General features: G+C 41.5%; 1 protein-coding gene across 2 annotated transcripts in view; it reads left to right on the plus strand.

Annotated features, from left to right (window-relative positions):
- The window catches only part of lingo1a (leucine rich repeat and Ig domain containing 1a), a 76632-nt gene extending 52598 nt beyond the window's left edge, over positions 1–24034 (plus strand). For both annotated transcript variants that reach the window (XM_062548380.1, XM_062548379.1), the window contains one exon: positions 20395–24034. In XM_062548380.1, coding sequence (XP_062404364.1) covers positions 20407–22254 — 1848 coding nt within the window. In that variant the 5' untranslated portion in view covers positions 20395–20406 and the 3' untranslated portion in view covers positions 22255–24034. The remainder of the gene's footprint in view (positions 1–20394) is intronic.
- Positions 24035–25643: the final 1609 nt, after the last annotated feature.

Consider the following 25643-nt stretch of genomic DNA (forward strand, 5'->3'; position numbering starts at 1 on the left):
CCCTTTTTATTTCAGAGGAGTGAACATAAGAAATGAGTAGTCAAATGTACCAATGCAAATATAACAATATGTGTGTGTTTGTGTGCGTATGTGTGCGTGTTTGTGTCTGTGTTTGTTCGCGTGTGCGCGCGCGCTTCTATGTGCTTAATCAGAAATGAAATATAGCTGTGCATGTTCTGTTCTGAGAGCTATTAACGCCCAGTTCTTATGGTCGTGACTCCTTATACACCAGCTTCTCTTTCTTATATTGCAAACACTTCGATTATTGAGAAAGATATACTGTATAATAGACTATTATTGTTTGGTAATGTTTGATGACCCCCCCCACCCCCACCCCCACATCTTGGAGCACATTTAGGAGCCAAATTATTCAATACTGGCCAATTTAAAGTAGTGCATTGGACCTATCCATAATAACCTAGCTGGCATATTCTTTATGTGTGGCTGCATTGAGCAGATGCCGGTTTTTTTTTCCATTTTTTTTTTTACAAATTTTGCTCATGTGTATAGCTAAGCATTTTGTTTTTTATGTGATCAGTAATGCTGGCTATACTTTATAAAAGCCTACGTTCAGTACTTTCTCAAGGCAATATTTTTGTAACTTTAAATACTGTAATGAAAGCTTAAATACTTCACATACAGACCTGCCAGGGTGTGGCAGTTTGTTTGCTGTTTTCTCTGATATTCTTGCTTGCGTCTGTGTGTGTGTATGTGTGTGTGTGTGTGTGTGTGTGTGTGTGTGTGTGTGTGTGTGTGTGTGTGTGTGTGTGTGTGTGTGTGTGTGTGTGTGTGTGTGTGTGTGTGTGTGTGTGCGTGCGTGTGTGTGTGTGCGTGTGCGTGTGCGTGTGCGTGTGTGAGAGAGAGAGAGAGAGAGAGAGAAAGAGAGAGAGTGTGTGAGAGAGAGAGAGAGTGTGTGTGTTTGTGTGTGCGTGTGTGTGTGCGCGTGTGCATGTTCCCATCTGTCAGAGTAAAGAAATCACCAGCCTTTATGCAAAATGCTTTAATTATTCCATTCTTCACCATTAAAACACTGCAATGTTCTGGCCACATACTCTTAACACCATTACTCTATTAAATATATTATAGACATTATCTAATATCTTTATCTTTTGTGACCTTGCTATGGCTTTGCACTTCAGTGCATTTATTTAAGTGGCATCAGGGACAGCTCATTTACGTTATCCAGCCAATATGTGTATGTTGCATTTGTTCATCTATAGCTTACTTTTAGCTACTTATGGTCATTCCCATATTTTGATTCCTATTTACATGTTAACAGCAGAATACTTGTATTTGTCATTCATTAGTTGCGGTGATTATGTCTTACTTTAGTGCAATCATGTCAAAGGTGCATAACAAATGTCTGAAATAGCAATGATTGAGTATTTTGGAGTATTTCTTTTGCCAAAGGTGTTGACATTTGGGCAGGTATATTGCATGCATTCTCATCCCAGTGCCGTACATCATCATCCCTGTGGTGCTAACCAATCTCAGATGGGTCTACAGTAGCTCCTCTGAGATCAAGTAATGATGGAGCAGAGGCCTGGGTTTCATCTTGTGCGATGATCCCAAAGGTTTTGTGTCCTACAGGTTCGTGCTGTGGTGTGGTGTGGTGTGGTGTGGTGTGGTGTGGTAGGGTAGAGTTAACACCTCTCGCTCTCCTGACAGCTCCCTAATGTGTAAGGTCTTCATTTAAAATTCTGTGATGACATAGCATGTTTTTTTTTTTTTTGGTCTTGTTTTCCTTTTTGAAAGCCTGCTTAAAGGGTTGCCGTTGTTGTACCATGCCAGTTAGATATTAATTCAGCTGTTTCACCAGATCCCTGGGCTAATGTGCTGCCAGGGTGAGTGTGCTATCACTTAGTTCTTCTTCTTGTTCTTCTCTCAGTTCGTTTCGAGGCTCACTGCACCCCCACAGGTTTGTGGTTTTGTCCTTGGTGGCCTTGGCTTGAATCGTAGCAAATCCATCCGTACGGGGAGACATTTTCAACATGGACATGTGCAGTGCTACAGTACGCGTCTCCGGCTGGCTCTGGTATAATTTGGAGAATGTCGTGTTTCTTGGCGGTATGCTGGGCTCCAGCTGTGAGCTGCACGGCTCTCTCAGAGTGAAACCTGAGCACCCAGATTGATGTGGATTGTTTGTCTCTGGGTCTGTCTCTCTGGGACTGCTGTTTATTCCTCTATGTCTCTCTTGCCACTCACTCAAGGTTAAGCTACTGTAAAGATTGTTTTTTTTTACTTGTGTGTGTAGAAAGGAAACCAAAGGCATGTCAATCTAATAGCTCAACAGAGACAGGTTGCATTTGAGCATATGGGCAAACTTAAACCATTTTCAGGCATGTCAGTCAGTGGTGTTTTTTTGTTTAATGAGAAACATGGTCACAGCATTGTACTGTTAATTTAGAGATGGAGTTTATGTTGGCTGGTGTAACAAACAATGGCATAAATAAATAGATTGCAATAAATTGCACTGCCCCAGAGAAAAAGGCAACGTTCACTCTTTTAAGTAAAGCTGAATCAAATTGATATACCAAACTGAAATGTCAAAATTAAATGCCTCCCTACTCTGTGCTCATTCCAAGATCATACAAATACACACAGGCATGGAGTTTGACACACATGCATGCACTCACACAAACACATGCAGACACACACCGAATCACCTTCAAACACACTCACCCCTCATCTACCCCATAATCAAATGAGCAACATCATCTCTGTCCTAGTGCCATTTAAAACATTCCATTCAACCACTTGCTGTAAATTTGTGATTATGTTCAACCTTAAAATGGTAATTAAGATGGGTCTACTGATTGAATCCCAGGGAAATGTCACAAGATGTTGGGGGCATGCAGTATACATGGCAACCAGACATACTGGCCTAAAGAAATCAGATGGAGAAGGGGCACTCATTTTGAAGAACTGTGGCATTCGTACACACACACACACACACACACACACACACACACACACACACACACACACACACTGGATTAATCTTTGCATGTGATTTGGTAGTGGTACCATACCCAGAAGAGCCATGCTACCTTTTAAAAACATTTACAAAGCTGGAGTGTACACCCAGGACTGCCCAAGGCCTGGGAAACCACATGGCCGTAAAAGGGCAGTAGGCAGTAAGCACTGGAGCAAGATGATGTCCTCGGCAACGTTATTTCCAGAAGCTCTTTCCTTTATACTCTATATTCACTCTATTGGTGAAAGCATAGAGCTGCTAATCTCCATTTGTGGCGTTCTCAAGTCAGACAGCGCTTCTTAAAATGACCATTTATAAGCCGCTTCTAACAGATTAGATGGCAAAACAGACCTTACTGTGTTTTGATAACAAGGTCGTCTTTAAGTTTGGGTTTCTGTTTTCTTTTTTCTCTCCTCTCTCCACCAGCCCCATTTTCAAAGCAGCCTTGCGAAGCACCCGGTTACTGGGAGGGTCAGGGTTCAAGGCTTTGAATGGTGTGATTATGCTTACAAAGTGTCTCTTGCTCATCCAGGAAGCCAAATCAGTATTCCATGGGTGTGGGTGAATCAATGCAACTGCCTCCGCTCCTGTTGCTAGGGTGAATTAAAAGGACACACCCATCATTTGGTAGATGTGATGATTGACATGCATGTCAGCGACTGATCAGGGGGGCTGCAAATCACATTAGGTGGGGGTGGATAACAGCCCAACAGGGGCTTATACAGAATCTGGTGCTAGGAGAGCCTGTCAGCATCTGGGGGTTGGGAGTATAGCTGAGGTAAGCAGTGTCCCGCAAATGCAGGCCCCTAATTGGATTTGTTTATTTGTCTGTGGTGGCCATATTGATATGGCCCCAGTAGTAAATATATCACAGTGAAAGCATCAATATTCATTATATTATCCAACATTTGATTTGTGCGAATATGGTAAATAAACGGAAATAGAAATCAGATGGCCCATATTTGGATTCCCTGTGGTACTCCGGTGGAAGGCGCTCTCATTGCAGAGGATGTTGTTATTGCTGAAGAAGACGGCACAAATGGGCCGTTATTGATGTGTATGACGGCCGGATTCTGTCATCAGAGTAGATTGGAGCCTTCATATGGCGTGGTCTAAAACAAAAGCTCACGGAGAAGGCGTCTACTGTAGATGCCGTAGTGGATTGAGCTCCGAGGGCCATTAATGTGTCCATTTACCCCCGTTATGATGGCCTCCGTGACTGCTGTCACCGAGAGACCTTCGCTGTGGTGATTACCCCGCTGAATGGCCACTTCATGTCCTCAGAGTTCACTCCTGAGTGACAGATGAAACAGTGGGCAGGCTAAATATTTGTAGTACATTACTGAGCTGCTGATGTCAAGTATGACGTTGTTGCCATGGTTTTAAACCTGGCGATGATTTGCAACAGATAAGGGCCTGCCCTGAATAATAGTCCTGCGTCTGTGACCCGCACATGCAATGCATGACAAGAGTTGCATCATCAATACGGCATGCGGGGGTGTCACATGCCTCCCAACATATGCGAACGTGTGTCAACGACGCGCGTCTTCAACGCGCACAAATGTGCACAGAGAAATATGCCTCTTCCTTAAGCTGTGTTGTTTTCTAATGCGTGGTTGTTTCACCTGTCCTTCTTAATGCCAGCACAGAGTGAGAACATCTAAATGGTTCCCATAAAGCTTTATGGAAGACATTGTTTTGTTGCCCATTAAGAAAAGCCATTAATGTCGGCTAATCATTTTAGAGTGCATTAAGGATAGGCAACACTGCAACACTCTCTCATTCTCTTGCCTCTGATGCATGCGGAGGGGTCCTTTCCTGATACTTGAATTACAGCCTGTCAGATAATTATAATATTTTAATACTCTGGAAGCCGATTTTTCTCATCCTTTCAGCTGTCCAGCGCGCTTGCTTTTAATCTGTTTGTTAGCAGAAACATCCCCAGCATTCATAGATGGCCAAAATGTGGCCTTTTACAGAAGGAACAATACACAAGGCTTTTAATTCTTTCCCAGTGCCTGTTTTAAATAGCCCCAGTAGAGAATATTACTGCACATTAAGCTGGCTTCTTCTAGATGTTTTCACGCATACTGTACATACACCAAACCTGTTAGACTTTTATTTATTTTTAGATTTGTTGTTAGATTTTTTAAAAATGATTAAATGTGTAGTTTGCCCAACACAGTTAACCACTATGCTATATGTGTTCAAATGATATCCTCTCCTGCACCTTTATTTTTCCCTACCTTAGGATCCTCCATGTTAGTGCTATTCAATAATTGCTGCTGTGACACAAGGATGTGTAAGTAGCCAGTTATACCCAGTTACCAGGTACAAAAATAGAAGCACATCTGAGCTACCTCTCTGTTCTGTCAATTTCAAAGAAACATGAGAAATGTAAAGTCACATTCACACACACGCGCACACACACACACACACACACACACACACACACACACACACACACACACACACACACACACACACACACACACACACACACACACACACACACACACGCACACACACACACACACACACACACACACACACATATACATGCAAACATACACATTGCTAGCTTACACACTAGTCTACTGAGAGGGAGCAAATAAGGAAGTGAGGTGTCATATATCCAGTGGAGGCTAATGGTACGGTATCTAAGAAGGAGTCCAATACCCACTTAGTTATCGGAGAGGGGAGCGTTGACCAGTGATGATGGTCTAGCTCTCAGACGCATCAATGCATCATGGTCAGTCCTTGGGAGTCAGATGACAGTGAAAAGGGCGAATATCGAGCTGTGCTGAGATCAGCTAAGCCTCGACTGATGGTACCATATCTCATCAGATCAGTAATCCTCAGAGAATCAGAACTTGTCAGGACCCGCTGTAGGACCACCACCTGCCTGATCCAATGACAAGTACTTAGTTGTCTTAATTTAAATGGTTTTATGCACAGACTGTCACTGCGAACTGCATACATTAACTGCCAGTTGATCGGCTTGGCCATCAAGTATTTCAACACCACGTCTGTGGTACAAATCGAGGAGGCAAATCGTTAGGTGTCCTAGTAAGTAGTAGTGCACAGGCACAGACAGAACCATTGTGCACACAAACTACTGTATGTTAGCATCAATAATCCTGAAAGATTCAGAACCATTATGTGCACTGCATGGCTACATTAGCAATAGTAATCCTCAGAGGCTTAGAATCATCGTGCATGCTAGCTACGATAGCATCAGTAATCCTCAGTTCCAGAACCACACTACCTACGTTAGCATCAGCCCTGTTACCCAGCATAAGAAAAGGCCCTCAGAAGCTATGCAAAGAGCCGTCAACATGAAGGATTGGAGAGTGAGTCACGAGTTGTATTGGTTGACGTGTACACAACTGCAGATGAGCTAGCTGCTGACAGATAAAAGGTGTCCTTGACCAGCAGCGGGATAATTGGAGATGAATATTCACCTGTGTGTTTTTTTCTGAGAGGAATTTGTAACACAGACTGACCCAATACAAGAAGGCTGAATGGGTTTAGTTCATTGTTAATGGCAAACTCATGAATTCTCTCCGCATTCATTGTGCTCTGGAGACCTTCCATTGGATTTTTCTTGGGCCAGGGCTATTAGTAGTGGAAGCTTGGCAAAATATTTATTGACAATGAATGGATTTGTTCATAGAGAAAATGGATGACGTTTGATTTAAAGGGGCTGCCTAAATATCCACAACATACACGACGTTGCTAAACTTACCATGCTCAGTTGACCATGGAGCAATTATATTTGTCTCTGGAGACAGGCTGATATGATATATTGCTCAGGTTGTCTTGATTTTATTCATGCAATTTGGTTAAAAATCCATGCCAATGTTTCTTTCTCTTTCCCAGCATAGTCACTGTAGTATGATTTGAAATGACCACACTTTCCTTCCTTTCAGAAAAAAAATCATGTCCAAGTAGATCTTCTTAATCAGTGAAAAAAAGGCAGCTACAAGTTGATGTGTATGAGAGAGTAATTCATATGAGAGAACATTTAATTTAACATAAATACAATTTGAAAGCAGATTTGCAGAACAAGGGGCAGACTCCTCAAAGCTGGTTAGGGGTTAAAATGCTGGACAGGGCTACTCTGAAAGCAGCAGTAAAAGATTAGACTAAACATTCATTGTCATCATCATGCACTGCAACAATTAGTCATCAAGTCCATGAATTAAATGGAATAATTCAGGCTTCTTTCAGTGATCCGATTATTGAAAGTTGGTGAGTCGTATACATTTAAACTAGTTTATACATACAGCGCTGTCTAAAATAGATACAAATAAAGCCTAGAGGCTGCAAAACCTCTGCAACAATGTTGGCTATCGTTTCAAATTGGTCAATTGAAACGGGTTAAGCCGCAGCATGAGAAGGGAAGTGATGTTGTGATGAAAGGACGAGGCGATCAAAGCCCAGGAAATGAAATGCCATTTGACCTTGTCTTCCTCTGAGGCTCTGCGTGAACAACAGAAGTGCAAAGGTGTCTGTCAAGATGGGCCAGACTTGCCTGGCGAGGCTTCCGTACAGGGTTTCAGTGCAGGGGTTAGGGTGCGAACAGAGCTGTCAAATTCACCCCGCCTCATTAACCATCCAGCAGGTGAACCTTATCAGGCCCCCGGAAGAAGGAGAGAAGTCACAAGCACAGAGTGAAACATTAGCAGACTATCAGAGGTGAAGAAATTATTATTTTCCCGGCTGACAAGTCTCATATCAAACTGGAATGTGCCTACCATTTTTATACATTACAGTTTTTTTTACTTTTTTTTTTGTTAAAGATGACACGTAATGAGCTTGGTAAGTTGGTGAAGCTTGTGTTATGCCTAAGAAAGGAGCCTGAGAATTAATCTTCCCTAATACAATTTCCCCTGTCCTGAGCCCTCGGCAGATATGCTAATATCAAATAAATAATTCCGCTCGTGTGCGTTACTCTGGGCTGTCTCTAGATATGTCTTTAATAAGTAGCCAACCATCGATAAGGAAAGCAGAGACTCACTGCCTCCCACCTTTGCTGCTCCAAACAGCCATAACTCACAGGAATAGCCAGGTTGGAAACCTTTGCTTCAGGCAGGCTACCAGCTACTAAGAACCATTGCTGCTCAGAAACTGTTTTTTTAAGTGTTGCCAATAAATGCTGCTTCAATGCTTTTGAACTGGAACACTTTGGAAAGCACATCTTTAAAGCTATGCGAGCATTTTCTGCAGTTATTGAATGTGGAATGCAGTCAGCCCTAGCAATACTTTTTAACCAAAGTGAAAGGCATGTACTTTCAATATGTAGTTTTCATAATGTTTTCTTGACTGTTATCTCTCTCTCTCTCTCTCTCTCTCTCTCTCTCTCTCTCTCTCTCTCTCTCTCTCTCTCCTCTCTCTCTCTCTCTCTCTCTCTCTCTCTCTCTCTCTCTCTCTCGGTGTGTGTGTGTGTGTGTGTGTGTGTGAGTGTGTGTGTGTGTGTGTGTGTGTGTGTGTGTGTGTGTGTGTGTGTGTGTGTGTGTGTGTGTGTGTGTGTGTATATGTTTGTGCTTACATGGGCATGAATACATATTGCCTGACTGGTATCTGCTTTTACACATTATGATTCTCTATGTGTGTGTTGTGCCTTGCATCTCATAAGGGCTACAGGGGGATTTGCCATGTCAGAGAGCCTCAGCCATGTGTAGAGCCGTGCAGGGTCACCTTGTCACTGATACACATGAAACGTGTGAAATAGATTTCCCTTGTCAATGGTGAAACTCAGTCTCCTGAAGAACAGCAGGGATTAAAAGACATCGCCAGCGTGCACGCTCGCCTCTCGCCATTTCTCTGACCTGAGCTTCCACAATAGTGCCATGGAGGGAGGGAAGGGAGTGGGGACGTGAGGACAGCTTAGTCAAGTCATTTAGTCTTTAATTACCCAGAATTCCCTGGTGCATCGAGTTTAACACTCTGAAAATTGCTGTTGTTTTCCTACTGTTCATAATCTTCTATTAAAAAAATACGAGGGTCAGCTGTCTTGCGTAAGCCTCTTAGTATTTCACACAGGTGGAAAGATCAAGAAGGACCTTGGTGGAAAAGATAGTCATGACTGACCTGCTTTTTCTGAACCTCGGAGACATCTCTCTCTCTCTCTCTCTCTCTCTCTCTCTCTCTCTCTCTCTCTCTCTCCCTCCCTCCCTCCCTCCTCAATAGCAGTGTTTCAATTTTGCTTAGTGCTCAGTTCCCGGCTGTATCAATAACCCCATTCAGAGGTCTTTTCATCTGACTAATTAAGACCCCATCTTCGCCTGAGATCTCTCAGAGGACATGGATTAGGCCATCCTATCACAGAGATAGAGCCGCTGCAGCCTCGCCATGTTTGTAAGAAGAAGAAGAAGAAGAAGAAGAAGAAGAAAAAAAGGAAAAGATGAGAGGAGTGCAAAGAATCACAAACTTAAGACCTAAGCTCGAACTGTAGCACGTCCAACGTATAGCCTTCTGTAACAAACGCTTGGAAAGATGTTTCCTGTGATTTCAATGGAAATTATGCTTCGTCATTTAAATGGCAGTATGAGTGTTTCAGGGGTTCAATACTAATAGCCAGCTAGACAAACCACTCAACAAATGCTAGACCATTTGAAATGTTCAATCTTTATGACAGATTTACCTGAAGGAGTTTAAGACATGAAAGCATGTACATAGCCTAACTCATCAAATTGCATTAAGCTTCCATTGACAATTAGTGACGCATGTTCAACCCTACTCCCATGCTTTGAGGCTTTTATCAACAGATGATTCATTGTAGTTACACCATTACCACTGACTCACTGTCAGAAACATTCTGAATTTCAAACAGCCTTCTTACCCATAGAGAATCCGGCAACATTTGCCATATTCAGAATACAACAACCTGATGTTAAAAGCCTTTAAAAGACCCATAATAAGATTTGTAATACTGTGTAGGCAGACAGGCCATGTTCGAGCTCCATAATGCTCTGCTAGTGTTGTGGCTTTGACATAGGGTCTCGATCAGCTTGAATTGTAGAGTAAAAAGCATATTTTTTTCTCAGCACTGCCGTGCTTTATTTCCATAGTCTCAACATGTGTTGTTGTACTGTACATGCAGTCATTATAATTCAACTCTTTTTTTAGAAAGCACTCATGAGAAATAGTTTTGAAGCCACCGCATTGAAGAGGATACATTTAAATCAGTAAACAGAAGCGCTGTTGCTGTGGTGATTATACTGTATGGAGCTCATGAACTTGATGGCCATAAAGAAGGATAGATTTGGAGATTTGGGGCTTTTTGTTTTCTTTATGGATCGCTGGATAGCATCTTGCACAACTTGCCAGCATGGAAGAAATGTGAACCGTGTTCACACAAGATACAGTGTGTCATGACTTCCTTGTTAATTACCATACTAAGTGCAGTGAGCTATAGTGCACTGTATTGGTGTGTCACAGTCCATTGATAGTTTATTCTTTTATGCCCAACATGTGCACACACTGCATGTGGCCATAGCTGCACATGCATTGGTTGCAACCAACCCTTTATTTTGCTGCTGCTTAGAAATAGGCTAGCAGTTTTTCTTTTGTGCGTGTGCGGAAGCCTTTGTGCGGAATGCTATGTAAACACACAGCCGAATGCAAAAGCAAAGCATTTAAATGTGTGTGTCATTATGCTAATGAATGAAAGCCAGTCCGAGGACGGTAATCGGTCAGGCAGTGGCATTTCACTTTTCTTGTCCGAGCTGCCTTCCTGTTTTTGATGGAGAGGCTGGTTAATGGAGCGTGTCAGCTGTAGCATATGAAGTAGGATGCTGGAAAGTAAACGCGCCCGTTGCTGGCTAATAAAAGTGGCCGCGTGGCCAAGTCTAGCAGGACTCTGGGCCGGCGTCCTCGGCTCGTCTTCTGTCCCGAGCGTCCCTCGGCGGCTTCCGGTTTTTGCGCCGCAGCGACAGTGGCGGGCATCGAGTTGTGCTGAGCTTTGAGGTTCACTTCCTCCTTTAGTGAGGGTTCACTTGGCTTTCAGCGAGCTCCAATTACCATTCATTTTCTTAAAATGTCTCAGTACGGAGCTCAGGGGCCCGGCAAAAACACTGAGGCATTCTCTGCAGTGGGAGGAAGTCTTTAAATGCCAGCTGTTATTAAGTCAATATCGCTCTGCAACGCCATGCACCGCACGCACGCCCATGTGCATAATAAGCAACGGCTTAATTATTCATCGTTAGAGGGGGCTCTCTCTCCCCCCCCGCATCACAGTGTGAGAATGGCGCATTGTGTAACGCGCGTACATCAAAGGGCCTGTCTGACGGTGTGTGCTAGTGTGTCAGGGAGGGCGGAGCTATGGCCTGCGTCCCGTTCGCAGCCCAGTGAGTCATCACCGTCACCAAATGTCTTTATTCATGTATTCACAGAAACCATGTTGGTGAGGGGAGTTATAGTTCAGCTCCGGACTGGCATTCCTTTAAATACCTCTCCATTTTCCCTCTTGACTTACTACTGCATGTACAAATATACATTTTTCACAGCCAGTGGTAGATTTAGTAGGTACACCGTACATTTCCTTACGGAGGAGTCAGCTACAGCAGTGCCTAAGAAAAGAACATATGTAACTCCCAACATTGCTCTCATCGCCCAAACGCCTCTCTCTTCCCTCTCCCCACCCTGCTCCACACGGGGCTTATACAGCCTACATAAAACAGTCCAAATGAAATTACGGGACAGGCTGACTAACTTTCACTGAAAAGGTCTGCTGCACTGCACTACAGTATGTGAGGAAAGGAAAAAGGTCTAAGCCATTTTTATCTTGATTTAGATCTTCAGCAAGAAGGTTTGTGTTATGTTTGTAATTATCAGACCATGTGATCAGGCTAGAAAATAAAATGTTCTGAAGTGTAAGGATAGATACTCTTGTCTTGTGCAGGGTTCCTTCAGGCAAATAAGGGTTCAGGGTATGCAGTGTGAAATAATGATGGTATTTGAAACATGGGGAAATACCAATATTTTCTACTGATTCACAATGCTGGATGGAATGCTGGGTTATCACATAAATGCAGTTTAGTAAACAGAATATTTTTACTGTGAAAAGTGGCACCTGTTTTTATTAACATACAGTAGGACATTTCATTGAGGCTACAATATAGATCCGCTGTTTTGCCATTGCCAGCAGATTAATTGTTTTGATTTATTGTTAATAATATATGCACACACAATATGCAGTATATAGAGTATGCACAGGTTTACAATATACACACAATTTGTTTTCACTTCAAGGACTATACAGATCAGATAAGATCATTGTCGATCTCAAAGTATGGAAGAAATTCTACAAGAATAGATACTTTGTTGAATGTTTCCAGTTATTGCTACGGCAAGTGGATGAATTGTATAGTATATGGGTATTTACACATCAAGATGCACTCTATGCAATAGGAATTGAGTGAGTGCCATTGTGTACATAATGGCAGTCACAACCCCTGCAGCTTCACAAAGTGTCTGTTTGCTGTACACTACTCTGCCACAATAGGTAAAAGATTATGTGCTCTGTGTGCTGTGGCCCACCTCAGCTTCTTCAGTGAGTGAGTGAGCAATGAAGTGTTTAGTGCAGTGAGATCTTGACGAGGCAATGACCGAACAAAGGTTCACAAAAACATGACATATCTTAGGCTACATTTATAATCTATCCTGACTGAAATAGCTTGAGAATAGACATGTTTAAAAACCTCTTAGACACATGCATACAGCATAGCTTTGTTGAATGATACTGGGGGTGATTTTGGCCTACTTGTGGTCTTTCTTTCATAACATTCAAATAAGATATTTTCTCACCACTTGCATAGTCAGCAGCCAACAATGATTTCACATTGCATGAATGCAGCCTTCATATTATTGTGCTCTTCTTTCAAATTAATGTTATATTGATGCAGGGATTTTAAATCAGGTTTCTGCCACCAGGCAAACATTCTGACAGCTCACTGCATTCTCAATAAGGTCTGGAACGGGTGTTTTCCCCTTGCCTTCACGTGGTGAAGCATGGCTCTGAAAATCTAAGAACCAGAATCCTCCTCATTGCAAAACTACATGTACAGTATGAGACCAAGGATCAAATGATCACTCAAGGTTACTTAAACATAAAGGAAAGGAAAGTCACCCCTGAATCAATTATTATTTTTTTTCGATTATACGTTTTCTTCATGGTGTGTAGTTTTCATTTTCCCCCGTTAAACAGCACGCGGCTCAGAGGAACTCTGAAGGTCAGTGTGCTGGGGAGGGTGGAGGCGGTGGGGGTGACGCCTGCGGGACACGCACCGCGTACAACAGCTGCTGGAGGGACACTCCACTGCTGTGAAGAGCGAGAGCTCAGTGGGGGCTTTCGCCACTCTGGCCTCCGTCCCTGGGACGGGACCGGGCCCTCGTATGTGCGAAACATACTGTACAAGCGTGTGTTACGAGGCCTGGGGAGCGCGCGTGCCATTTGCTTCGGTCGTCTCCAAAGCTCAGCGGGGGGGAACGCTTGGTCCGTCCATCCGGGGCCATTCTTGCCCATTCATCCCACTCATGAATGAGACGATGGCATTTAAGTGTGGAGCAGATGCGAGATCTAATCAAGTATTTTGACAGAAAGGATTAAGCTAATCTGTGCTGAAATGCTACCTCAGGAGCGCATTAGGACAAGTTAGCATTAACATCTGCAACCACTTTAGCAATCTGGCACTCAGTGCATTCAGAGAAGACTGGAAGTGAGCAGTCCACCCATCACGAGGTACAAGTCAGATCTGAATTTCATAATGGATGCTTTAAAGGAGCCATGTCATACACTTCTTAGTAGTCAGTTAGTCATAGTTTTAGAACATTACCTGGGAGACTTTTAAATTCTGCAAAGTTGATATTGAATATAATATTTCTCATTATGCTCTAGTATGCTCTTGGGAACCAAATGATAAAGTTAGATAATGACATGATCCTTTAATAATATTATATGTAGGCCTGGTTTGTTTTTTATTTGTTTTATTTCCAGCACCATTGTTATAGTTTTTGCCTATCGCTTACACACTTTTTGCAGAATTTGCCTCATTATGTCAAAACTTTACACACAAGCAAATAAGACATACGGTAGCACTTTGAGATAAACAGCTCAGGTCTATGCCAAAATGAAACAGAATCAAAACTTAACAAGCCTCTCTAAAAAATCTAAGTCTTGAAACATAATGATACACACATGCGCCATTTGAATTACTTTTTCAAATCAGCAGCAACACACTTACATGTATGTGTTTTTATACAAAGCACTGTGACAGTCTGTCTATAGATAGCCTTGGGATTACATACAGTACAGTAATCTCATCTACATCAAACAATATCCTCACAGGCGAAGAAATGGGGAAAATATCATCTCATGTTTCATATCCACCCTTGACTTGACCCCACATCAGTGTCTCTGCATGCCTCTTCAAACTGCTTTCAGAAGATGCATGCATGCATGTGATTAGTGGTTGTATGCTTTTCATTCACACAAAACGGGGAGTAAAGGGGCAAGTACAACAGTGTGCCTTTGTAATTGAACAGGTATACATAATGGTCTATTTGGAGTGCCAAGTATCAGACTGATTCGTGTTTGATTTTCTCTGTAACTGTTTCCAGGTATGTGTGTAGTAGTAGGTATTACCAATTACCAGATGTGTTTTGCATTTTTAATGTAAGTGTTCAGCGATAACAGGAGATTGAATTTTTCAACAAACCTGTGTAGTGTTTAGCAAAAAAAAGTGTGTTGCAGAATGCAAGCAACATGCAAAGTAGACAATGCGTTTAAGCTATGGTTACACTGCATGTTACATAGGTGTTTAGGTATGGAAGCTTTGGTCTAAGCAATATATTTTAGTGTGTAAGCAATGGATACAAACTATAAGCGCTCTATGGGTAGAATTTCACTGTAATAGCTGCCCTGGCCGGTTGTGATGAGAGGATGGATCAGCTCCTCCACAGGTTAACCGAAGGTGATGCAGTCTGCAAATGCAGTTCTACCAAATGATAGCGTGGGCTATATGCTGACTATAACTCTGTGGTCCCAATACATATGTCATTAACCGTACAGCTCGTAGTACAGCACATTATCTAGTCACGTTAATGTTGTTAGGATCAGGCTTGAGTGGTAAATGGTAAAGCAAATCTGGCTTTGGTGAAAAGCCTGTGCCTACTGAACTGCTGACCTCCCTACATTACTCGTAATGGCAGGCCATTTAGTTATTGTTATTCTCTGTGATCATCAGTATTTAGCTACTACAGGCAGATTGAGATTATGTTGGGGGGGGATATTCTTTTTAATCTTCAGATGTCAAATACCTATTTTGACTGCCTTTAGGAGAGTGAGTTAAAAAAAAAAAAAAAAAAGAAAACTGGAAGATTTTGGGTTGTAATGTCTGTGTTGAAAATATGAGCTTTGTGTTTGTGGCGCGGTGTGTCGGTCTGTGTCTGACCCTCACGGAGGTGATCCTCAGGTATTTGGAGGCAAACAGCTGGTCACAGTTGGAATTTTGCACCTTGTTGCACCAGGATTAGAGCTTTACCACCCATCTGTCCGGCGTCAACTCCGATTTAAGCGGCGCCCTATCATGGAAGGTCTGGTCAACCAACGCTGATCCAGATTTCAATCACAATGACATGAGGGTCACCTTTCCACTGCATTTCATTTGAGTACTCTGGGAAGCAGTGAAACCGGGTGGATGATCCAGCTGAGTCAGACCAGCCGAACTGGAGCAAAAACATCTTAACGTCTAATCAAATGAAAAATAGATCCATATTTTTTTGATTAAAGTTCTTGGGCCAAATGTAGTGGGAAGGTGCAGAAAAACGATCATCTTAAGTGAAATAGATGGGGAGAACGAGGAAAAGGATATTTGAAAATTAGTTTGTCAATCTTACTTAAGAGTCATATGCATTCTGCATATTATTATGGAGAAGACTTTCAAAGACGTGTAATGGAATAGCAATAAAACAGAAGGACCTTTCCCCAAAGGATTAGCCATAGTGCTGAGACATCAGTTTCGTCCCCCGCACAGGCTTAGGAGTTTAACACTGTTCCAACAGCCCTGACAGCCTCGTAAGAGGGATTTTACCTCAGATCGCAGGTATTTAACCATGATGGCATTTAGGCTGAGAGCACCACAGACCAGTATGCTGACAGGTAGACACAGACATATCTTTAATATGAGCCATTCTGGACTGTGTCTTTGCCAGGGCCTAGTTATGCTTCCTCATGAAATAAAGAACATTTGCTGTTAAAGTTTAGGTGAAGGTCAGTGTCTAATTTTTAGGGATTTTTTGTGCTGTCACAACCACAATTTGAGCAAAATATTTTGAACTGAAATTATGTGAATAGTTAAGGTGAGAAACAGGAAATTAAGAGCCATTGTGTCAGAGTTGCTTTGCTCCTGTGGGTTTGTTTGTTAAGATCAGCTCTTAAATAAGTTATCACACACAGTTAACATCTGAATACATCTATTTAAATGTTTATATGTATAAACACGAATCTATTCCATGTGTTTTGTGAGAAAATTACTGAGATTTATTGAGTGTTAGAATATGAGTGTTATTCTCTGAAACGGAGGGTATGATTGTAATTATCTCAGTGGCCTGAGCGTGTTGTGATACACTTACAGTACGGCAGAGGTTTAAATTACTAAAGGTTCATCAGAGGTGTCAGACGTTTGATCTGTTCTAAAAGGTTTAAGTTGCAGTCACTAAACCACACACAGCTCTCATCAAATCAGAATCCATAGCAACATTCTAACTCTGAGTCCAAGGTGGGCAAGACTGCTTCCTAACCACAAGAGGGTTTTCAGCAATCAGTACAGACTTTCTGCATTATCATCTGATACCAAAATTATAGTGGTAAAACTGTAACACAGAAATAAATTCTCCATGTTCCTCTGGTTATCACAAAATGAGGGTACTCACAAGTACAACAAATTGCTATCATGGCTTTGTACAGAGTTCACTACTGGTGGCCACACTGCATTAGCTTAACATATCTGGTAATATTGACGTTTCCGCTATTGAGTTTATTTTCTGTGCTGTTCCGTTGACCATTGACTCTTTCTGGGGATGACAAGCATTTACAGTATGTTTCAATTCCTGCCAAGATTTTGGCATGCAGTCAATGGTCTAACCCACATGGCGTTTGTTTTGAGTGACAAATTAATAAGCAGGTCAAAAAGTTCAGAGCCCTGGGAATTCTTGGCAAGACATTTCTGATTATCACAAAGTGACATTCGTACCCCTGGGAATGCAGATGGTGGAGCAATACTGACTGTTGAGTTATCAGCGGATGATTTCTTGCAGATTTAGTCAAGTGACCTATCGCTCTTTGACCTGCCTTGTAATCCGAGTTTGATATGAGTGCTTCTTAACTTTTCAGCCTTTCATGAATGATTTATCTCTGATGTTTTAGTCTGTAAATTGCCGATAGAAAAATAATAGAATATTGCAAACAGACAACCAAGGTATAGGCTGATATACAAGGTATTGGCTCACATTATATGCATCAGTTTTATCCAGTGTGTGTGTGTGTGTGTGTGTGTGTGTGTGTGTGTGTGTGTGTGTGTGTGTGTGTGTGTGTGTGTGTGTGTGTGTGTGTGTGTGTCTCTGTGTGTGCAGTGAGTGATATAATCAGATCAGAGCAACACGTATTTTCTTTAGTATTCAGACTTTCAATGACAACACCAGAAAAAAGAATACTGACAATCTTTATGTCTACTCTTGGAGTGTACTATGTACTACTTCCTTTGTACTGAACATACATCCTCTAAAACAAATTTCATCATGTAACAGTTTTGTGCTTTAGACATTTTTAGAGATGAATGTTAATCACACAAGATGCATCACACATGTCACTATGTACAAATGCTTCCTACAAATGATGCTTCCTGAGCACATATCATTGTCAAGAGAATGGGGAGAGAAAGCTGAGAAAAGATTATTTTATGCAAACCTTATACCGCACAGATGTTCCGAGCATACGGGTACCTGACACAGCGTGAATTAGATTACTCGCTGAAAAATGCTGTTAATTCTAACCGCACCTGGCCCAATTTGAAGAGCCATCAGTTAGTGTTAGACTCTCACCTCAAATGATTGATGTTGAGCATGGCACAGTGCAGGTCTGCAGCACCACCCCATCCTGTTTCACTGCAACTGTGTGGTGGAAGCAAGCATGTTTTCAACAGTGGCTGTCGCTTGTCGAGTGTACAACAGCAGTTTCCTATTAATCTGTTGCAATGATGATGTTGTAATGGCTACATTAGCTTCCAGGGGTTAGCGCTGCCTACTAGACACATAATGATATCCTTGCTGTCCTTTCATACTGACTGTAGAGAAAGATGGAAATGTCTGATAGATAATGTAAAAATAAGCCTATTTCCAGTATGATTAACATGGTTTAAGTATTTATTATTTGCATATTTATTGTGTTTTTACATTTCCACACTTGCATAGCATCATTTTACCACTGCAACTATTTGTTACAGGTATTGTTTTAATTAAGCAATAAGGCATGACTGAGAGTGGGGTTGATAAGGAATATAGCCACATCTTTGGTTTAGCAAATTATGTTATGTGTGAAATAATGTGCACTAAAAAACAAACTAATTCATAAAGTATCCAGATAATGACTGACAAGTATGAAGGGTCAAAGTAACAATAATTAAATATAAAGTAAATTACAAAGTAAAATGTCATGTAAGTCATATCACCAGTATCAAATTTAAATATATCAACGATTATTAAATGTAATCTAATTTAAAGTTTAAATCAATGTCATTTGAATTTTGAATTACATTAAATCAATTGAATAAGAAGTTGAATTAATTTGAAGTCATACATTACATTTACATTTCCCTGTTGTTCTCATTTTGAATGAGACTTAAAATTTCAGCCTCATGCAATTCCGTGCGCCACCATTTAATTCGAACGCCTTTACTTCAAACTTTGGACTTTGGTACTTCAAGGTTGTACTGTCACCTGTCAATCATGCTATGTCCCCCGCCCCCCGCCCATCCACTGAATCTGAGTTGATTTATCAGGTCTTTAGGAAGACTCACTCACACCAGGCGAAATTATCACCACGTTGTACACTGTAGGCTACACAGAGGTGGGAAAAAAACAAATCAATGGCGGTGGCTCCGGGGGTCGTAACTGGAAGTATTAAATGTGAATAAAGGTTTCTTGACCACTTTTAATGGCTTATTTTGATACGGTTTATTGTTTATATGCTAAACAAATGTGTTCAGGACACACTATCATTGAAGGTTGGCTTGTTAGCTTGTTAGCTTGTTGACCCATTATAACCAATTGAAAACACATAGCAAGCTAGGCGACTAGATAGTTAGCACGCTGATATGAACTGTGGTGTTTCTGTAGATTATGAATTGTTGTCAACATGAAAACATTCAAACGGATTTTTGTGTGTATGCCACTTGAACATACTTGGGCTAAATAAACCCCTGAATGTAATCTGAAGCACTGGACTGTCTAGCTAACTAAACACTGAGCTAACCACTAACCACTAAGCTAACCTGTTGACCACTCAGCCGAAACGCTAGGTGTGTGACAACTGGACAACACCCCCTGGGTGAAATTTTAGCAAGCGTAGGCTATTTCGCGCAAAGACAGTAGAAGATCTCGCATGGTGACATGCTCTGTGGAAACCCAGCGTCAGACGAAGGACGAAGGCTCTAGTGATGGTGATGAAGTGGGGGAAACTATTACTAAAGAACTGATAAATCGACTCAGATTCAGTGGATGGGCGGGGGGCGGGGGACATAGCATGATTGACAGGTGACAGTACAACCTTGAAGTACCAAAGTCCAAAGTCTGAAGTAAAGGCGTTCGAATTAAATGGTGGCGCACGGAATTGCATGAGGCTGAAATGTTAAGTCTTATTCCAAATGAGAACAACAGGCAAATAAATGTGATGTATGACTTCAAATTAATTCAACTTCTTATTCAATTGATTTAAAGTTTAATGTAATTCAAAATTCAAATGACATTGATTTAAACTTTACATTAGATTACATTTAATAATCGTTGATATATTTAAATTTGATACTTGGTGATATGACTTACATGACATTTTACTTTGTAATTTACTTTATATTTAATTATTGTTACTTTGACCCTTCATAGACAAGTACTGTATCTATGAAGCATTTACAGATTCATTTACCACTTGATAATAAGCATAGTTGTTTTCATAACAATCTATACAATCAATAAAGTTTGTTTTGTTTTTTCACAGTGACCTGCTTTTTGTGTGCTACTATAAATATGTTTTATTAAAATTCCTCTTGGCACAAAACTCAGTACAGCCTTGTTAAACTGTTGGATTAATATAGCAGCTCAGAGAGTGAACCATTTCCCTCTGTTTTGTGTCTCCACAGGTAACCAGTAGGATGGTGGCTGGGGAAGCGAGTGGGCACAGCTACCTGGTGGCTTGCTGGCAGCCCATCCTCATATTGATGCTTGGCACTGTGCTGTCAGGATCCACCACAGGCTGCCCGTCCCGCTGCGAGTGTAATGTCCAGGAGCGTGCAGTCGTGTGCCACCGCAAGAAGTTCATGTCCGTCCCAGAGGGCATCCCAGCCGAGACGCGGCTGCTGGATCTCAGCAAGAACCGCATCAAAACCATCGACTCGGATGAGTTCGCCAGCTACCCCAACCTGGAGGAGCTGGAGCTGAACGAAAACACCATCTCTGTCATCGAGCCCGGGGCCTTCAACAACCTCTATAACTTACGGACTCTGGGGCTGCGGAGCAACAAGCTCAAACTCATCCAGCTGGGGGTGTTTACGGGTCTGAGCAACCTCACCCAGCTGGACATCAGCGAAAACAAAATAGTCATCCTGCTGGACTACATGTTCCAAGACCTGTACAACCTCAGGTCCCTGGAGGTCGGAGACAACGACCTGGTGTTCATCTCCCACAGAGCGTTCCACGGCCTCAGCAGCTTGGAGCAGCTCACCCTGGAGAAGTGCAACTTGACAGCCGTCCCCACAGAGGCCTTCACCCACCTGCCCAGCCTGATCGCCCTCCGCTTACGCAACCTCAACATCAACATCATCAAGGATTACGCCTTCAAAAGGCTCTACAGACTCAAAGTGCTCGAGATTGCCAACTGGCCTTTCCTTGATACCATGACAACAAACAGCTTGTATGGGTTAAACCTCACCTCCCTCACCATCACTAGTGGTAATCTTACATCCATTCCTTACGTGGCGCTCAGACACCTGGTCTACTTGCGTTTCCTCAATATGTCCTACAACCCCATCCTCACAATTGAGGGTAATAAGCTTCATGATCTACTGAGGCTTCAAGAGTTTCATCTGGTGGGCGGCAGGCTTGCTGTGATTGAGCCCTACGCCTTCAGAGGCCTAAACTATCTCAAGATCCTCAATGTGTCTGGAAACACACTGACCACATTGGAGGAATCAGCATTCCATTCCGTAGGGAACTTGGAGACATTGGCTTTGTATGACAACCCCCTGGCTTGTGACTGTAGGCTTCTGTGGATTTTCCGTCGACGGTGGAGACTCAACTTCAACAGGCAACAGCCAATCTGCGCCTCTCCCGAATTTGTCCAAGGCAAGGAATTCAAGGATTTCCCAGACATCCTCCAGCCGAACTACTTCACTTGCCGCAAGTCCAGAATCCGTGACCGCAAGCCACAACAGAAATATGTTGATGAAGGGACCACAGTCCACTTTGTATGTCAAGCCGATGGCGACCCTGCTCCAGTCATTATGTGGCTTTCCCCACAGAAGCAGTTCATCACCACTAAGACCATCGGGCGTCTTACAGTGTTCCCAGATGGCACCCTTGAAGTGCGGTACGCGCAGATTCAGGACAACGGAACGTATGTGTGCATCGCCAGCAATGCCGGCGGCAATGACACTGCATTGGCCCACTTGCATGTTCACAGCTACTCTCCCGATTGGCCTCATCAGCCCAACAAAACCTTTGCTTTCATATCTAACCAGCCCAACGATAATGGTGCCAATGGGACGAAACCCATTGTCCCCTTTCCCTTTGACATCAAAACCTTAATCATCGCCACCACCATGGGATTCATCTCTTTCCTTGGTGTCGTTCTGTTTTGTCTTGTGCTGCTTTTTCTGTGGAGCAGGGGTAAAGGGAACACTAAGCACAACATAGAGATCGAATATGTCCCACGCAAGTCTGACGCTGGCATAAGCAACAGTGCCACAGATGCTCCTCGCAAATTTAACATGAAAATGATTTAGCGCATTCAGGGGACTTAATGGTGTTGAAGAAAAATAAACCCACAAAAAAAAAAGAGACAAGAGGATTCCCCGGTGACTACCCCTGGATACAGAGTTAATGTGGTACAGCATCTGATTTCCCCCCCAGTTACTTTGAAGATGGATATGAAGGAGACGTGTTCTTTGTTTTGACTATATGAGAAAAAAAAAAATATCCGAAATGCTACTTGATGGATATTAACTTGGCCTACAGGGACCATTACTTTGAGAGTGAATTTTGTCCTAAGACATTCAAGTTCTTGTGGATTTTTATTCAAAAAAAGAAAAAGAAACTAAAGAGAAGTATATATAAAACAAACCTGAACCCTTCTAAATGTTCGTATCAATCACTGGAATGCAAAAGGCAGGATCATCCTTCTCCTTTGCTGTCCTTTTGCCTGCATTTTTGTATTCTTTTCTTTTCTAGGGTATATTCTGTGTTCTATTGCTTTGTCATTCTGAGACAGAGGAGTGAAAGGGATGATGAGCACATTAGTTCATTAACCTGTATAATATTACCGCATTCATTTGATTTCCAATTTGTTAAGTACAGTATATCATGCAAACTCATTAAACATGTCTGATTGACGTATAATGTGTGGAAAGATGATCTGATGAAGACCTGAAGGTCGACTTGTTGCATTATGAAAATCTGGGAGCGAAATGAAGCAACATCTCTTCATTTCTCGGTTTGAATAATGAAACACCTCATGGAGTCCCCAGTTTACTGATAGAGTGATGAACAGAATGTAAAATCTGTTTAAGATGTCTGATTTGCATTTTGCCCATAGAGTTGAAGTTAGGTTGAATACCTCATCAGTGGGAGCGATATTGTGTTAATTCCACTGTTGTTCTGTTTGAAAAAAATATATACCATTGACTAGCTTTGGACAAAGAGCTTTACTTACTCACATCTTCTATTGACTGGATGTTGTATCTTGTCATTTTCATCTGGAGAAACGTCTTGCGACTCTAATGTCATTCATGCCAAACTCGTAATGTGCTCAGCACCCCTGCAAGCATTCAGACCAATAGATTTGCTTAGTGGGGGTTGGATTGTCAAATGTTGCCAACAAAATTCCAAAAATAGGAAATACTTTTCCTGTAACACACATACCAGGTCTGAATTTCGAGGTATCAAATGTGTAATTGAGACAAAACAATATAGATTTCTAAAGATGATTGTGGTTGTGTGTACAAAGACCTTACATTTTCAAGTACACTGTGTGAACAGCTGGGGTTTGTAAAACTATAGATAAAACCTCAGCTATTTATGATGGATGACATAAGAAAGTATACAGTAATGGGCTGCAAGAGTAGACTGGATATGCAGATGATGGAGCCACAGATGGTTTTACCCGTGGTGATCTGCCAAGGCTTTGAAGTAATCCGTTTTTCAGAAGCGAAAGATATGGCTCGTGACGATGATTACAACTGCTCTCTTTGTTTCGATGTGACGACCGTGCTGAGCCTTTTGGTCCTCATCAGTTCAATGATAACTCTGAAAATGTCTTCTTTTTCTGTTTTCAGTTCAACCCAGGACTATGTGAATATGTAGTCCAAGCCAATTTTGTATTAAAATATCAGAAAAAAAAAATACAAAATGAAAAATATGTTCAGTTGTTCTGTGCAATAAAGGTAATATGCAGATTTTTTTTTTATTAACAATTTTCTTGATGTTAAATGGTTGAAAATATGGTATGTTGTATTAAACAATCTATGGAGATTTTTCTAAAGTTTCACTAGTCCTATCTCATTATAGTCTGAGAACTCATTATAGAGAACCACAGGGATACAACATTGTTCCTAAGGTTTCGAAACAAACAGTGTTCAGCTCTTAATGACACACCAGTGCTTATGGAGAAATAACATTCTCTCACAATATAAACAATTCTACTTTGAAGAAACTCGTTTTGAAATCTTGATATGAGTTATAAATGTTGCAACAGATGTTATTTGGTGCTTTTGAACATTCATACATATTTAAAAACACTGAACAAGGAAAGCTGGGGTGAGTAACAATGAAATCATATCATTGTTGAACTGAGCAGCAATGGCAGGGATAATTAATAAGCTCGTCTTAACAGAGAATACACCACCAAACATTTGAGGAAATTAGGCTAGTAGAACTGGGACCCCTGAAAGTCCACTCCTAGCAACCTGTGCATTACATATTTAACACACAGAGTTGCAAATGCATACTGTATATTTTGCCCCCTTCCGCAAAATATTCCATAAATATATTCACAATGACAGACATTGCTCTAATAACACTATTATACATAGTGTCATAATAAGATGTTCGAGAAATCCCTGAGTCAGAGTGAGCATTAAATCTTATTTTTCATCTTCAGTATCCATAAAGCACTGTAAACACATTCATACATATTAATATAGTCTCAAAATGATAGAATGAAAGCATAATATCATATATATTTGTACGGTCACATAAAGACTACATCAACATGTATTTTCAATGGTAAATTTAAACAAAGATTTATCAAAAACAAAACAAAACAAAAACTAGTGGACGCAATCTACCGAAGAGTGAGGTCTCAAGTAAAAAGAGATAAAACAGAGGATACACACCAGTAATTTGATTTTTCTCATGTAATGTTTATTTTTATGTTATTTGGCAGACGTTTTTGTCGAGAGGGACTTACAGTAGGCCTATATGAATAAGCATAAAGTTATTCCTTTAAAAAAGAATAGTTGTGAATAAAGATGGAAGTCTATATAAATAACAATAATGATAGTAAACAAAAAATACCAATAAAACATTATGTTCAAAGTGCAGTATAGATACTAGACATACCAGAAAGTGGTGTTAGAATACTAGGTTCTATGTACCGGAGTGTGCTGTAGGTCCTAGACATACTAGAAAGTGTTGTATGTACAACAGGTTCTAGACTTACAGTACTTGTTATGTTTACTTGCATCAGATTTCAATGAGCCATAGCTGCCACAATTTCCACAGATTGGTATTTGTCTCCGTTAAGTCATCATAATGCAGAGTGCTAGAGACTGCCTGAGCCCTGGTGATTCGGCTTATTGGCAGTGATGTTAAGGTAATTAGCCCCCATGCTCTACCTAGCTGATTACATTAATGTTACTGTGGAGGGATTGGGATGAAATAATTGCTGAAAGTGAGTTCAAAATTAGTTAGATTGCCATTTCCTCAAATGTCAACATTAAAACGCCTATTCAATTGCAGGTCTAGCTGTTATTTCCAGTTGCTGTTGGTTACTGTTTTAGTAGATCAAAGTGACACAGCCCATTCACAGTGTCACGGCCCAATCAGCCCATTCATCCACTCTAAAAAAAGTTATTGGGGTGCAATATAGAACAACACAGGCTTTACCCATAGGGTT

Source organism: Sardina pilchardus, chromosome 10 (genome assembly GCF_963854185.1).
Source record: "Sardina pilchardus chromosome 10, fSarPil1.1, whole genome shotgun sequence".
Lineage (NCBI taxonomy): Eukaryota > Metazoa > Chordata > Actinopteri > Clupeiformes > Clupeidae > Sardina > Sardina pilchardus.